Source organism: Neoarius graeffei, chromosome 11, assembly GCF_027579695.1.
Source record: "Neoarius graeffei isolate fNeoGra1 chromosome 11, fNeoGra1.pri, whole genome shotgun sequence".
Taxonomy (NCBI): Eukaryota; Metazoa; Chordata; class Actinopteri; order Siluriformes; family Ariidae; genus Neoarius; species Neoarius graeffei.
The window spans coordinates 4,993,943-5,010,320 of record NC_083579.1 but is presented as its reverse complement, the minus strand read 5'-3'; the positions used below and the strand labels follow the sequence as shown (position 1 = coordinate 5,010,320).

Here is a 16,378-nt window from a genome sequence, read left to right as displayed (position 1 = left end):
GAAGTCAAATCAGTCTTAGTTGAGCGAGTCGGTAACGGGATTTCTTACTTTCACCATAAATTTTTATTTATATGACTTTGGTCTATAGGTGTCAAAGGTCTCGGCCTTAAAACCGGTTACCGCTGTGACATCACGCGCTCAGGGCTGGCTGGCTCAGCGGGGCAGCTCCAATGACAACTTTGTGGTCGATTTTAACTCTCAAAAATATATACATTTTATTCAAATTTATGTAGCATACAAGAGTCAAGGGTGGAGATACTATCCACTCAAATGTATTTAAAAATAAAGGCTCTGCGTATCTCCTTTAAGGTACTTGTCAATTCGCCTATTTCAGTTATTTTTATTCTTTTTAGTCAATTATTTTTATCCTATTCTACCTACTGGTGGCACGGTGGTTAGCGCTGTCACCTCACAGCAAGAAGGTCCGGGTTCGAGCCCCGTGGCCAGCGAGGGCCTTTCTGTGCGGAGTTTGCATGTTCTCCCCGTGTCCGCGTGGGTTTCCTCCGGGTGCTCCGGTTTCCCCCACAGTCCAAAGACATGCAGGTTAGGTTAACTGGTGACTCTAAATTGAGCGTAGGTGTGAATGTGAGTGTGAATGGTTGTCTGTGTCTATGTGTCAGCCCTGTGATGACCTGGCGACTTGTCCAGGGTGTACCCCGCCTTTCGCCCGTAGTCAGCTGGGATAGGCTCCAGCTCGCCTGCGACCCTGTAGAACAGGATAAAGCGGCTAGAGATAATGAGATGAGATTCTACCTACCCTATGATTTTTTATTAATTTGAGATATAACAAACAAAAACAGGTATACTCTTTCACTACTTTCATTAAAATGCTTTGTTTCCCAGCTGGAGGCGATGGATGGAAGGATGAGGAACTCCAGAGACGGGGGATGGGGATGGATGATTGTTGCTTCTTCTTTCGTCACCCTGATCTTCACTCGCTCTGTTGCCAGGTGAGTTACGATACATCATGATATAAAGACTGCATTCAGGGTCGAGTCCAATTATTATGCCCGTGTTTCCGTGGTGAACGTTCCTGGTGTTCAGAGTCACGTTACGAATCTGTTGATTTTCTGAGCTCCACAGTCAGATTATTAAAGTGATGTGTGTAATTCACACCTCCAAAATTATCAGATTTTCTTGTATAGAAGCATCCGAGATAGAGTTTTATACTAGGATCTAGACAACTGGCTTTAAACACAAACACTCACCTGTACAGTTGGAAAAAAAAAAATCCAGGATAAGGAAAGAAGAAGGAAACTGGTTTCAAATGTAATATGATGTAACATAAAAGCAATTTAAAAATGAAAGACTAATGAGGAGATATATTTCATCATGGCCAGGTTCTTGCCCAAACTGATAATCGTATCATCAGTTTTTCTTTGGCTAATCAGACAAAATACACCACCACTCTTGCCAGAGCATTTGGGGGTTAGGTGCCTTGCTTGAAAGCACTTAAGCCAGTCTTGCTGGTTCAGGGAATCGAACCAGCAACCATTTGGCCATGGCTTCCCCCCAAAATGATACATGAACGAGAAGATTTTGAGAGTGTTGAAATAAATCGATCAAGTGTCTCGTATAATAACCAATATGTGATTGCATAAATCATCCTAGCATTATCACATTAATCACTGGTTTAATTTAACAAAATGGCTTCCACAGTCATCATTCAGCAGCACAGAGTGTCAGAATAGCACTTGATCCAGCATAGAGTGTTATTTTATATTCGATGTATTTATATTGTGCTCAGATAGTTACTCGCAATTTAATGAAGCCATAAGATGCTACATTAAGGTCATGAAATTATATTTGTTGAATTAATAAAATAAAGTTGGTGCTTGTGTTAATTTGATGCACTCCAAGTCTGCAGTCAAGAAAATATGTGAAGGATCATCTGAGCGAGAGCTCATCTACTATGCTTACAAAGAAACTTTCATTTCATCCATAAAATATTCACTCAAAGTTGCTCCTGCACCAGGGCCTGGTCGTCCCAGGCAGTCTCCTGTTCCAGTACTAACCAGATCCTTAAGGCGCACTGGGCGGCACCAACCTCCACTTCTATAGCCCTCGGCCTGTCACCTATTACCGGTACATAGCTAGGGTTGCAGTGGGGGCTGGTCCTCTGGTAACTATGAGAGTTTGACTCCCCACTCGCATTTGTATAGAGATCTTGCAGTCACGTGACCGGAAAGTACACAACCGCCATCTTGTCGGTCAAAAACACCGCTGAATACTGCTGCACTCATGTACAGAATGGATCAATTTCAACCGACGGACTACACGGCTCATTTTTCTAATGAACAGATAACTAGATATATGTCTAAAATAAACGATCTACAGATTTGTGACCCTTATGGCTTACCGGACGGAGTTTTCACGACCGGATTTTGAACTGTCAGCGGAATACCCGGACGTGTATAATTACCTCATTAACTTTCCCTCGCGGGGCGGCACGGTGGTGTAGTGGTTAGCGCTGTCGCCTCACAGCAAGAAGGTCCGGGTTCGAGCCCCGGGGCCGGCGAGGGCCTTTCTGTGTGGAGTTTGCATGTTCTCCCCGTGTCCGCGTGGGTTTCCTCCGGGTGCTCCGGTTTCCCCCACAGTCCAAAGACATGCAGGTTAGGTTAACTGGTGACTCTAAATTGACTGTAGGTGTGAATGTGAGTGTGAATGGTTGTCTGTGTCTATGTGTCAGCCCTGTGATGACCTGGCAACTTGTCCAGGGTGAACCCCGCCTTTCGCCCGTAGTCAGCTGGGATAGGCTCCAGCTTGCCTGCGACCCTGTAGAACAGGATAAAGTGGCTCGAGATAATGAGATGAGATGAGACTTTCCCTCGCTGTTCAGTGGTGAAGCACTGCGTGCTTATAAATCTCTGGACAGTTATCTCTACAGAAATTCAGGATTTGTCAGCGACTCAGATGTGGCATCTTGTAAACAAGAATCCTCATTGGATGGGTAAGTCACTTAAGTATTGAGTATAGCACTGACCAGCCGATTATAGAATAGAATAAGGTAATTCCAACTGTTATTCCAAATCATCCGTCTTGTTTACATGGATCTGGCGTTGGAGAGGTAGAGGCTTGGCAGTGGAGATTTGAGTGGCTGTTTTCTGAGCTTAGTCAACAGGCCGGCTCTGCAGCCTCGCTTTTGCTTCCGCTCCCGGCGCCACCTCCTTCGCTTTGCTTCCGATAACAATCCACGGACACCCCACTGGTCTCGCTATCTCGTCTGGAATGTTTTTTTTTTTTTTCTCGTCCGGAATGTTGCGCATGCGATGGAAATCGCTACAAACCGTCATTTTCTGCTGGAAACCAATGTCCAGTAAGTCCATACGGTTGTAGTGGATATTGAAGTCCGGTACAGATGAACAACACGCAAAAATACACACAAAAAACATAAAAAACGTGCACAGGTAGGGAGAGCTTGTAGCCACAGCCGTTGTAGTAGAATTGTATATAGTAGGGTTTTCCAGAAGAAAAGGTAGAAGTAAAAGCAGAAGTAGAAGGCGGAATATGGCGTTTGACCGACAAGATGGCGTCTGTCACAATCTGGATCGGCTGTGACGTCACATGCAAGTGCTCCATTGCAGAGTGCCTTGCCAGATGGCAGTAGGTACCATTTTTATGATGGTCTTTGGTATGACCTGATGGCAAGTAGAACTCGCAATCTCCCGGTCGAGAGGCGGACATGCTAACCAGCTCACGGTAACATTCACTGCTCCAGATAAAGCCGTGTCTCTTATTAAGATGCATCTCCTTTGATGTACTCAAAAACATTTTTGTGGACTTTAAAGTGATAATTAAGCAATTAATAAATTGATTGATTATTGAGCGAAAACTCAAATAATGCATTAAATACTGTAGTGAATTTTGAGCCAAAACATAATTTGAGTGAACTTGCAGCCAAAACATAAATTTCCACATGACATTGTTTGTAGTTACATCAGACTGTCAAATGGTGGTGCTGGACTTAATGCTGCACCTCACCCGAGCTGAGATCACAAACGAAATATATGCTTAAATTGCATATTCTGGATCAATTTCATTTTTTTTTATATGAAAGTATGCCCCTTTACACACTCATCCAGAAGGGTAATTTTGCACAAGGCCATCTGTCTACAGCAGAAAAAAATAAAATAACAAAACGCGTCTGGAAAAATCCCAAGGGAGTCTGGAGCCAGATTCGTGACGTCACCTGCGGAAGCGCCAGCAGGCTGCGCGAGCTTTGCACGGTTTCAGTGCACAGCTTGTGTAGACCAAGCGCTCCCATTTCTCTCTCGTTGTCCGGTCTTTTGGGAAATGATGAGTACTAATCCCATCATGATTAGTGTTGCTACACCCTCCTAAGATACATCTTAGGATTACGCGATAACATTGAGGAAATTTGCAGAAAACCACCAGGTCGTTTTCTTATAAACAAACCAGCACTGACGTAGGATTCAGAATGAGGCGTCCCGCACGCAATGTCACGAAAATCAATGTTTGCCAGGAAATTCAAATGCAAAGTTTTTTCAGAGGCGGACCAATTCGCCTCAAATGGCTTGATTTCAACTGAATTTTTCCTGGTATTGTGCAAGGTAAAAAAAATTGCAGAGAATGCAGAATGTTACAGATATTTGACCAAAGTTTAATATAAATAGGAGAATTACATTGGCCTTGTGCCTGAATTTACCCGTGATATGCACTTTAAGTTCAACAACAGAGTTGAGCATAACTGAGCCACAGCTCAGTTAAAATATAGCCAATTAGTAGCAACGTACATCTGTTTGTAAACCTTTAAAGATATAAAAGGTAGCTAATGATCATAATTCTTATCAATATCTATTATTTAACCCATGAAGAGAATCATTAATAAGATTTTTTTGTTGTTGCTGCAGGTGTCTGTCGATCTTCTTTGTGGAGTTTCAGATGCAGTTCTCCACAGATTACTCCACAACGTCATGGATTCACTCCCTGCTGGACTTTACCACTATGCTCTTTGGTAAGAAAAATCATTTACAAGATCACAGTTTCCAAAAGAAAACTTCAACATATCGACAATGTTTTTAATCTGTTTATACGAAGCGTCTGCTGTTCAAGACCCTGTGAAGGACCTGTTATGATTGAAACAATAGTGTATTAGAACGAGTGCATGAATATAAACCTGTGATTTGCAGCTACTCTACTGTCAGAGCTGCTGTTATAGGAAAAAAAGGGGGGGGGGGAACATAGGCGCTATTGTTGGACTTTTAAAATCAGTCACTCCAATCTGAATACATTAATTGTATTTTGAAACCTTGTTCCCATTTCTTTAATGTATCTGCAGCTCCTTTGGGTAGTTGTGTAGGAAACTGCATGTCCACTAGAATAGCAGTGATGACTGGAGGACTTTTATCTTCTGTTGGACTCGTCCTCAGTTCCTTTGCCCCCAGTCTGCAGTTCCTGTATATGTCTCTGGGAATTCTCACAGGTGAGACACAACAGGTCTTAGCTCTGTATTTAAAGGGTCAGAGTGGCAGCTTGTAGACTTCTGGATGGTGGGAGTAGGGTCTTGTTGACTGGCAGTTATTGAAGCTTGTAGGCCTAACATTGGTAGGAGTATGAGCTTGTAAGCTTCGGGATGGTACATGTAGGAACATGTAGGTTTCAGAATGGTGTGCATAGGAGCTAGTATGCCTCAGGATAGCAGGAGTAGGGCCTTATAGACTTCATGGTAGCAGGAGTAGAAGCTTGCCGACTGCAAGCTGGCAGTTATCAGGCCTACCTCAAGCTGGCAGACCTTACAGTGTTTGGTAAGTTTAGGCGGTTGAACGGCTCATCATGACATAAATAGGAGCTTATAGCCCTCAGAATAGAAAGAATATGAGCTTGTAGACCTAAGAATGGCAAGAGCTTGTAATCCTCAAAATGGCAGCAGGAGGAGCTTGTAGTCCCTCAGATGGTACAAGCCAGAGTTTGGAGGTCCCAGGATGACAGGAGTAGCAATTTGTACATTTTACAGTGATAGTTGTAGGAGCTTGTATGCCTCAGGATGGCAGGAGTAGGGCCTTGTAAACTGTAGGATGGCATCAGTAGGAGTTCATAGAAGTCAGGCTGGCAGTTATAGATGCATGTAGACTTTACAATGGTAAGAGTAGAAATTGTAAGCTTCAAGATAACAGGAATAGGAGCATGTAGGCTTCAGGAATGGCAGGAGTAGGAAATATTGGGCTTCCCGATTGTAGGGGTAGGAGCATGTAGGCTTCAGGATGGAAGGAGAAGGGGTTTGTAGGCTTCAGGATGGCAGGAGTGGGAAATATTGGGCTTCCCGATTGCAGGAGTAGGTGCTTATAGACTTCAGGATAGCAGGAGTAGAGTATGATCCCTTAAGATTTGAAATTCACCACTTTCATTTATATCCTCCACAGGTTTGGGATTTGCCCTCAGTTACACACCAGCGGTAGCGATGGTGGACACCTATTTCAATAAGAGGAAGGCTTTGGCATATGGAATTGCCATGTCTGGAAGAGGCATTGGAATCTTTATCCTTCCTCCTCTGCTTCAGTACTTGATCAACCTGTACTCCTGGAGGGGGGCTCTTCTTATCCTAGGGGGTCTTGTTTCAAACTTGTGTGTCTGTGGGTCTCTTATGAGGCCCCTAGTGGTCCAAAATAAAGGTGAAAAAGAGAATGCCAAACCAATCTTTGATGAACTTGATGTTCAGGGGGATTTAAAAGCAGTCAAGTTGGTTGGTATGGGTCAAAATGAGGATAAATGTGATAAAGAGCAAGAAGAGGTAATGAGTCTGCTCAGATCTCAGGGAGGACAAGCTAGCCATGAAGGGTTAGGAGAGAAAACGAAAGATTCCAATCAAGAAGAGATGAAGGACAAAGAGGAAGAACATTCAGAAGACCTCATGCTAACAGATACTGATATGACAGGAAACTTAAAAGATTCAAAGCAAGACACAAAAAGTGAGCCCACTAACTTGAAAGACTCGTCAGCAGAATCAGTTATAAAAGATTCAGATCTAGTCACTAAGCAAACGAAATCAAATCTTGCCAAGTCAATGGTGGCTGACCTACAGATAGCTGACTTGAAGCAGCATGACTCAAAGCTAATCAACTTTATGCTAACTGACACAAAAACTGATTCAAAATTAGTCTGTTCGGTGCTAGGCAACTCAGAACTAGCTGACTTGGATGCCCAAGATGACTCAAAATTAGCCAAGTCAAAATTTTGTGTCTTAGGGTCTGATTCAAAGCTACTGGAGTTAATGCTAGCTGAACCAAAACTCGCTGGCTCAGAGGTAACTGATTCAAAATTAGCTGACTCAACGCTAAATTACTTAAACCCAGCCGAATTAATGCTAGCTGACCCAAAGCTAGTGACACCAAAGCTTCCCAACTCACAGTTGCTTCGTGAGATGTCATCTGAAGGTCCTGGTTTTCTGATCAAGCAATCAAGAAAAAGGAGAGAACTGGAACGCTGTTTCTTCCCACCCTCCTCAGACAAATACAGCTTCCTGCTCAAGCCTGACTTCCTGTTGTTCTCAGTATCTGTCCTGTTCCTGGCGTTTGGCTACAGTTTGCCGTTCGTGTACCTGGTGCCATATTCTCTCAGCATGGACATCAGTCAACATCAGGCTGTCCTCTTCATGTCAATCCTAGGAGTTATGGGAATTGTGGGTAATATTACTTTTGGATTGATCTCAGACAAGAAGTGAGTAAATATCATGATCAAGGTCTTACTAATTAGGTGCTAATTGGTCTTAAAACTAACCTGACACTATGGATAATTCACTGCTAATCTGAGACTGTTGTTAGTCTGTTTTACTGCTAATCCAAGACTGATAATCTACTGCTAATATGATATTACTGCTAAACTATTGACAATTTATAGTTAAACTGAACCTAATGCTAATTTCCTACTAATCTGAGATTATTGATAATCTACTAATATTTAAAGACTACTTCTAATCTAACAATAATCTCAGACTACTGCTAATGGTGCTAATCTACTGTTAATATGTGATTGTTCCTGTTCAGGTACTGATCTGAACCTGCTGCCAATCTAATTCCTAATCAGAGACCACTGCTAATCTACTATTAAGGTTATTGTTGATAGTCTGCTACTAATCTGAATCAGATGATAACTTACTGCTAATCTAATTCCTAATCTGAGACTACTGCTAATGGAGTTAATCTATTAATGTGATTGTTGCTAGTTTTGCCAATCTACTGTTAAGCTAATTCCTAATCTGAGATGACTGCTAATCTACTTTAAATATGTGGTGGTTGCTAGTTTGCTACTAATCTGAATCTAATGCTAATTTACCGCTAATCTGAGACTACTGCTAACCTGCCACAACTAAACCAAGACTACTGCTAATCTAGTATTGCTAATATGAGACTACTGTTAATCTACTTGTAATCAGAAACCACTGCTAATTTACTGTAACATGCTAATAATGAGACTATATTTTGTTTTTTTCACTCAGGTGTTTGAGGACATTTCGTGTAATCACGTTTCTGATCACAGTGGGATTCGAGGGACTCGCATGCCTCTTCGTGCCCTTATTAAGGAGTTTTTCCACACTTGTATCCTTCTCCATTTTCTTTGGCTTCTTTGATGGGGTCTGTACGGCTCTCACTCCTGTGGTGACCTGTGACATCGTAGGCTCCGCCCACCTGTCCTCAGCTCTGGGTGTGATTGGCTTTTTGCATGCCATTCCGTACCTCATCAGCCCACCAATAGCAGGTGAGAACACTGCATAATTATGGTCCAAAATGATTACAAAGATTCTGGGAAATAATACATCCAGGGTGTTGTACATATTCCACTTTCTCACAACTGTCTGACTGTTTCTCTTTGTCTACCTATCTGTCCATATACTAGTGCATCTCAAAAAATTAGAATATTGTGAAAAAGTTCAATATTTTCCATCAGTTATTTAAGAAAGTAAAAGTTATATATTATAGACTCATTACACAAACTAAAATGTTTCAAGCATTTTTGTATTTTAATCAGTATGGCATACAGTACAAAAACATTAAAAAAACATCTCAAAATATTAGAATATTTCATTTTGAGTTTGAGTAAAACAGTATGAACACAGTATCTCTCGGTCTAGTTCAGTACACACAACCACAATCATGGGGAAGACTGCTGACTTGACTGTTGTCCAGAAGATGATCACTGATGCCCTCCACAAGGAGCGTAAGCCACAAAATGTCATTGCTGAAAAGGGTGGCTGGAAAAGGTGCACAAGCAACAGGAATGGCCGCAGTCTTGAGAGGATTGTCAAGAAAAGTTGATTCAAGAACTTGGGAGAGCTTCACAAAGAGTGGACTGAGGCTGGTGTCAGTGTATCAAGACCCATCACAAACAGACATCTTCAAGAAAGGGGATACTACTTTCGCATTCCTAATATCAAGCTACTCCTGAGCCAGAGACAATGTCAGAAGTGTCTTATCTGGGCTAAGGAGAGAAAGAAATGGACTATTGCTCAGTGGTCCAAAGTCCTCTTTTCAGATGAAAGTACATTTTGCATTTAATTTGGAAATCATGGTTCTAGAGTCTGGAGGAAGAGTGGAGAGGAACAGAATCCAAGGTGTTTGAAACCCAGTGTGAAGTTTCCATAGTCTGTGATGATTTGGGGTACCATGTCATCTGCTAGTGTTGGTCCACTGTATTTTATCAAGTCCAAAGTCAACACAGCCATCTACCAGGAGATTTTAGAGCACTTCATGCTTCCATCTGCTGACGAGCTTCTTGGAGATGCTGATTTCCTTTTCCAGCAGGACTTAGCACCTACCCACAGTGCCAAAATTACTACCAAATGGTTTGCTGACCATGCTATTACTGTGTTTGATTGGCCAGCCAACTTGCCTGACCTGAACCCCATAGACAATCTATGGGGTATTGTCAAGAGGAAGATGAGAAACACCCGACCCAAAAATACAGATACGCTGAAGGCCACTATCAAAGCAACCTGGGCTTCAATAACACCTCAGCAGTGCCACAGACTGATCACCTCCATGCCACACCGCATTGATACAGTAATTCATGGTAAAGGAGCCCCAACCAAGTATTGAGTGTATAAATGAATATACTTTTCAGAAGGGCGGCACGGTGGTGTAGTGGTTAGCGCTGTCGCCTCACAGCAAGAAGGTCCTGGGTTCGAGCCCCGTGGCCGGCGAGGGCCTTTCTGTACGGAGTTTGCATGTTCTCCCCGTGTCCGCGTGGGTTTCCTCCGGGTGCTCCGGTTTCCCCCACAGTCCAAAGACATGCAGGTTAGGTTAACTGGTGACTCTAAATTGACCGTAGGTGTGAATGTGAGTGTGAATGGTTGTCTGTGTCTATGTGTCAGCCCTGTGATGACCTGGCGACTTGTCCAGGGTGTACCCCGCCTTTCGCCCGTAGTCAGCTGGGATAGGCTCCAGCTTGCCTGCGACCCTGTAGAAGGATAAAGCGGCTAGAGATAATGAGATGAGATGAGAGATACTTTTCAGAAGTTGGACACTTCTGTATTGTAAATCCTTTTTTTGATTGATCTTAGGGAATATTCTAATAATTTGAGATACTGGATTTCTGATTTTCATGAGCTCATCTCATTATCTCTAGCCGCTTTATCCTGTTCTACAGGGTTGCAGGCAAGCTGGAGCCTATCCCAGCTGACTATGGGCGAAAGGCGGGGTACACCCTGGACAAGTCACCAGGTCATCACAGGGCTGACACAGACACAGACAACCATTCACACTCACATTCACACCTACGGTCAATTTAGAGTCACCAGTTAACCTAACCTGCATGTCTTTGGACTGTGGGGGAAACCGGAGCACCCGGAGGAAACCCACGCGGACACGGGGAGAACATGCAAACTCCGCACAGAAAGGCCCTCGCCAGCCACGGGGCTCGAACCCAGACCTTCTTGCTGTGAGGCGACAGCGCTAACCACTACACCACCGTGCCGCCCATTTTCATGAGCTATAAGCCATAATCAAAATTAAAACAAAAAAGGCTTTAAATATTTCACTTTACATGTAATGAATATAGAATATATGAAAGTTTACCTTTTTTAATTAAATTACGAAAAAAAGGAACTTTTTCATGGTATTCTAATTTTTTGAGATGCACTAGTGTATATATAATATAAAAATATTTTTCTGTTTGTCTCACTATCTCTCCATATTTCTGACTGTGTGTAACTTCCTGTCTGGCCATCTTGGTTCTGTCTGCTTGTCCATCTTTCTACCCGTCTCTCTCTGTCCCTCTGTCTGTCAACCTATTTCATTACATTAACGGCATTTTATCCAGAGCGACATACAACATACCCATCCTGGGGTTTAGGAGCCTTGCTCAAGGTCCAGGGAATCAAACTGGTAACCTTTTGGTCCCAAAGCTGCTTGTCTAACCCTTAGGCCATGGCTTCCCCATGGAAGACTTTCATGGCTTTATTTCAGTTGCTATTGCTCTATGGCTGCAGGTGGGAGCAAAGGTGCCTGCCTAGGAAGGCTCTGGGCACTTCAGCGTCTTCCTTGTCATCAGCAAAGTGACCTGAGCAGGGAGAGGAAGGAGGCATGAGTTAGCATGCTCTGGGATAACCCAACTAGCCTGCGTTTGTATTAGTAGCTGCTCCAGCCGTGTGTGATAAACTGGCTCTGCCCCATGGCCATACTGCTCTTGGTGGTCCAAAACAGTGGTGCTGAAGTGTCACTGTCTCTTCAGCGCCATTGCAGCCGTAGTGTGAGGAGCATTGCGTTGCTTAGGCGGGGACTTTCTTGGGTTGCCATCATACGATCCATGTGGTTGTCAATCTGTTTGTCCTCATAACTCTTTGTCTCTGTCATTTTCTCTCTCTTTATCTGTTCACATGTCTGTCTGTCCCCATTAGTTTTGACAGGTTGTGATTTAGTATGAAACTGAAATCTGGCAAAAAATCTTCGAGACATTAGAGAAATAGAATTAATTTTAATTTAATCACTCCGTGTGTGTTTTTCTCAGGTTGGCTGTTGGATCAGTCAGGCTCTTACACGGTGGTCTTCCTCTTCAGTGGACTCTCACTCCTGTGTAGTTCTTTCATCTTGGCTGCTCTGTCAGTACTGCGTCACTGCTGTAGGGAGCATGCTGTCTCACTTCAAAACCATCACCAAGCCTGAAGTCACAGACACAACGTCTCTAAAAGCATATTTTTCAAGGAATAAAAAAAAAAAAGGTCACAGCATCTCAAAAAAATCTAGCCCAGGAGACACACACTGTCTGACTATGTCTGTCTATCCATCTGCCTCTGTCAGTCTTTCAAACAATTTTCTTCCTGGCCATCTCTCTGTCTGTCTATCTGTCTTTGCCTTTTCATCTGTCTCTTTTTATACCTGTCTGATTGTTCATCTGTATCTTTTGGGTTCTGTCTATCCAGCTGTCTCACTGTCTGTCTGTCCGTCCATCTCTCGGTCCAGAAGAGTGTGTAATAATGAACTTAAAGCTATATGGATGTGCGTTTGTGTTCACCATCACTAATTAGCTAGTTAGCAAGCATGATATTAGCTAGTGACAATGGTGCTACAGTAGTGCAATAATCATGGGTTCTCCATCCCAAACCATGTTCTTTGACAGTACAGTGACTTATGATAGTTCTTCTGTCGATGCAGGATAAAGTAATAACTAGCCCATTAATCAGGATAACTATTTATGGTAACTCTAAAAGCAGCTATTTGTACTTGATGTATGCGTCACTCAATGCTCTTATATAAGGCTGATGTCTATAAAACAATCCTTCTACACACGGTTCACCCTGTGGATGAGTGTAAAAGCTCTGTACCTGTGGAAATGTGAAGATCAGCGCTTGAGGCTGCACTTAGATGAGTTCTGGTGGTCATTTCAACTCCAATTGTAATGTTAAAGGATAAACTCCCATTAAGTAAGTACACATTATCATCACCACGTGTGGTTCAGTAGGTGAGTGTTGCACCTGGCTCAGGGTGAACAACCGGGTTTGGAACCAGCCCTTATTGGGCTGACTATAACTTATACATCATAGTTGTTTACAGATGAGTAAATATGGCTGTAGGAGGTGGCTCAGTGGGTGGAGTCTGTATCAGGTATTTGTGATTGGGGTCTGTACAAAGTGGCTCAGTGAGCGGAGTCTGTCAAACGATCAGTGGGGGGGGGGTGTATAATAATAGTATATAACAGCAATGTATAATAAATAGTATAGCAGTGTAGCGTACCATATAGCGTCGCATTGTATAATAGTGTACGAGTATAGCACTGTATATAATATAGCACTATAAAATAGTATCGTGGTGTAAAACAGTGTAGCACTGTGCAATAATATAGCAAAGTGTAATAGTGTGAAAGTGTACAGTAGTATTGTATTGTACGTGCGATGATGGCACAAGAAAGCCCCTGCCTAAACAGTGCACTGCTCCTCACACTACCACTCTGATGATGAAGAGGAGACAGTGACACTTCAGCACCACTGTTTTGGGCCACCAAGAGCAGTGTGACCATGGGGTGGAGCTAGCTCATCACATACAGCTGAAGCAGCGCCTCAACCTACCCTCCTGGAGCAGCCAGAGGAGTGTAAACAGTTTCCAGTCTGGTTCTTGCAGAGTATGATGATAGACACCTGGAGTGGGCATGGATCTGGTGGGTCCTCTTCCCAAGTCTGCCTAGAGCCATGAGCACATACTGGTCATTATAGAGGACACCACACCTTACCCAGGGGCAGTTCCTCTCTGGAAGACCATGAAAGAACAATTGCTAGGGTGCTGGTTCTGCTTCTCTCCTGTGTGGGTCTCCCAAAGGAAGGTTGTGTGAGGGTTGCTGCAAGTCAAGCAGATTTATACCTCAGTTTACTACCCTGGAACAATAGCCTGGTTGAGCAGTTCAAACGGACACTGAAGAGAATGTTGTGGTGGATGAGGATGGCAGAAACTGGGATCCTCCTTCTCCCATACATCCTGTTTGCAGTTCAAGAAACCCTACAAGCATCAACAGGGTTCATGTCATTTAAGTTCCTGTTTGGGAGAAGGCCCTGGAGCCTCTTAGATGTGGCAAGAGAGGTCTCGGAAAAGCAGCTATCCCCAATTCCTACTACCATTGAGCACGTGAGGGAGATGCAAGACCACGATCAACAGGGTGGCCCCCATTGTCCACCAACACATGCTCAAAGTCCAGGTTGAACAGAGCAGAGTCTACAACTGCCCTGCCCAGCCCTGGGAGTTCCAGCCCCATTACTGTATCCTACTTCTTGTACCAACAGAAAACTGCAAGTTCCTCACATGCTGGTAGTGCCCCTTCACTGTGTCTGAGCAGGTCAGCCCCATCAACTACCACCTGCAACAACCCAGGAAGAGGAGACCCACATAAATCTGCTAAAATGATGGATTGAGCCTCTCCTGATACTCTCAGACCATGCTTCTGTCCCCCTGGAAACATCGGGGTGCACCCTGGTCTGGTAAGGTGAAGAACTCATGGCCCAACTACAGTGAGAACTGGGAAAACTACTGGACCAATTTGGGGATGTATACTCAGTAGAATCAGGTTGGACCCACCTAGTTCTGCATGACATTAAGGCCCCCCTGGGGTAGTGATCAGACAGCTCCCCTACTGTATCTGAGAGGCCCACTATCATGCAATTGAGGAGGAAGTTGCTTGAATACTGCAGGATGGGGTCCCTCAAAGAGTCCACCAAGTCCCACTGTAGCAGTTCCCTTTGCTGAATGGGAGTCTGAGACTGTGCAACTGACTTCAGAATGCTCAGTGGAATGTCAGATGATGTTGACATCTACCCTCTGCCCAGGTTGGATGACTTGGTTGACCGTCTGGGGAGGACCCGCTTCATATCCACCATCAACCTCGCCAAAGGCGACTGGCAGGTGGCTCTGACACCTGACCCAAAACTGCCCTCACCACCCCGTCAGGTCACTGCCAGTATTGGGTACTCCCCTTCAGCTTCCATGGGCACCTATAATGTTCCAAAGCCTAATGGACATCTTGCTGCACCCCACCAAGAGTTCATAGTGGCCTACTTAGATGAGGTCATCATTCACTTGTCCACCTGCACAACCTCAAAGTCATCTTAAGGGAGCTGAGAAAAGCAGGGCTCACTGCCAACCCCAGAAAGTGCCACCTGGGGCTGACCAATAATAATAATAATAATAATAATAAGTTCAATTTATATAGCGCCTTTCAAAAAACCTAAGGACGCTTTACAATTATAGACAAAGAAAAAAAAAACAAAAAATAATAAATAAATAAATGAATAAATAATAAAAAAAGTAAAAAGTCCACCAAGTAGGGGTCAAGATGTAATTCCAGTGGTGTAGCAGCCACAGTCCCACCAAAAGGTGCATGAAAACGAGTCCCACATCTCCAGCACAGCTGCCGTGATGCCGTCAGCCACATCGCGCGAACACCATGCCGTGGATCCACAAAGCGAGCACAGAAGCTCCGCCACGCAGAGCGCTGGTGTGTCCCAAACCGCCTGCACAGCCGCCGCGACGCCACCGAGCAACATCGCTCGGAACATCACGCCAAGCATTAAAGCACAGAGCGCTGGACAACCACGAATGTTAAATGAGCAACGAGCTCACTGCAGTCCATAGCTGGGAGCGCAGGCATCGCCCACGGCGAACCAAGGTCTGGAGGGAACCAACGCCCAAAACTGGATCCGGAGCTACACCACAACCGGCGGACAAAACACTCAAACAAACATCAAACTACACACAAACACAGAAAAAAATAAATAAATAAAATGAAAAATTGAAAAAGAAAGAAAATAAAAATAAAATTAAAAAAGCTCTGGTGAGAAGCGGCAGCCAAAATGCGCACGACGTACTCTCAACCGGAAACGAAAAAAAAAAGCGTGAGAGTCCAAGGTGCAGTACCTGGGCTATCACATCAACCAAGGGCTGCTGAAACCATAGGCAAGGAAAATTGAGGCAGTCCAGAAATACCCCTGGCCCACCATCAAGCAACAGGTAAGTAATCTTCTTGGGGCTGGCTAGATATTACCACAGGTTCATGTCTCATTTTTCCTTTATAGCCTCTCCCCTCTCTGACCTGACTAGAAAAGGCAAACCAGATGAGGTGCAGTGGACCAACAAGGCAGAGCAGGCATTCCAGGCCCAAAATAAGGCCCTCACCACCATCTCTGTCCTCTGAAACCCAGTCTTCTATCAACCCTTCAACACCCAGATGGATATATCACAAATGGGGCACAAGTGCTCTCTCAGGTCTTGGAATGAGAAGAACATCCCTTGCTGTACATCAGCTGCAAACTGTCACCCACAGAGAAGCAGTATGCGGCTGCAGAGAGAGAGAAGCCTTGGCCATCAAGTGGGCGATCATAGAACTCCAGTACAATCTGCCTGGTCATCACTTCACTCTAGTTACTAACCATGCCCAACTTCAGTGGATG

At 44.0% G+C, this 16,378-nt stretch overlaps 1 protein-coding gene across 1 annotated transcript; it reads left to right on the top strand.

Annotated features, from left to right (window-relative positions):
- Positions 1–852: 852 nt before the first annotated feature.
- Positions 853–12,113, top strand: LOC132894690 (monocarboxylate transporter 12-B-like). The gene is made up of 7 exons (XM_060934834.1): positions 853–950; positions 4,872–4,975; positions 5,300–5,443; positions 6,381–6,710; positions 7,392–7,674; positions 8,453–8,712; positions 11,959–12,113. Exons 1-7 carry the CDS (start codon positions 853–855, stop codon positions 12,111–12,113), a joined length of 1,374 nt encoding a protein of 457 aa, XP_060790817.1.
- Positions 12,114–16,378: the final 4,265 nt, after the last annotated feature.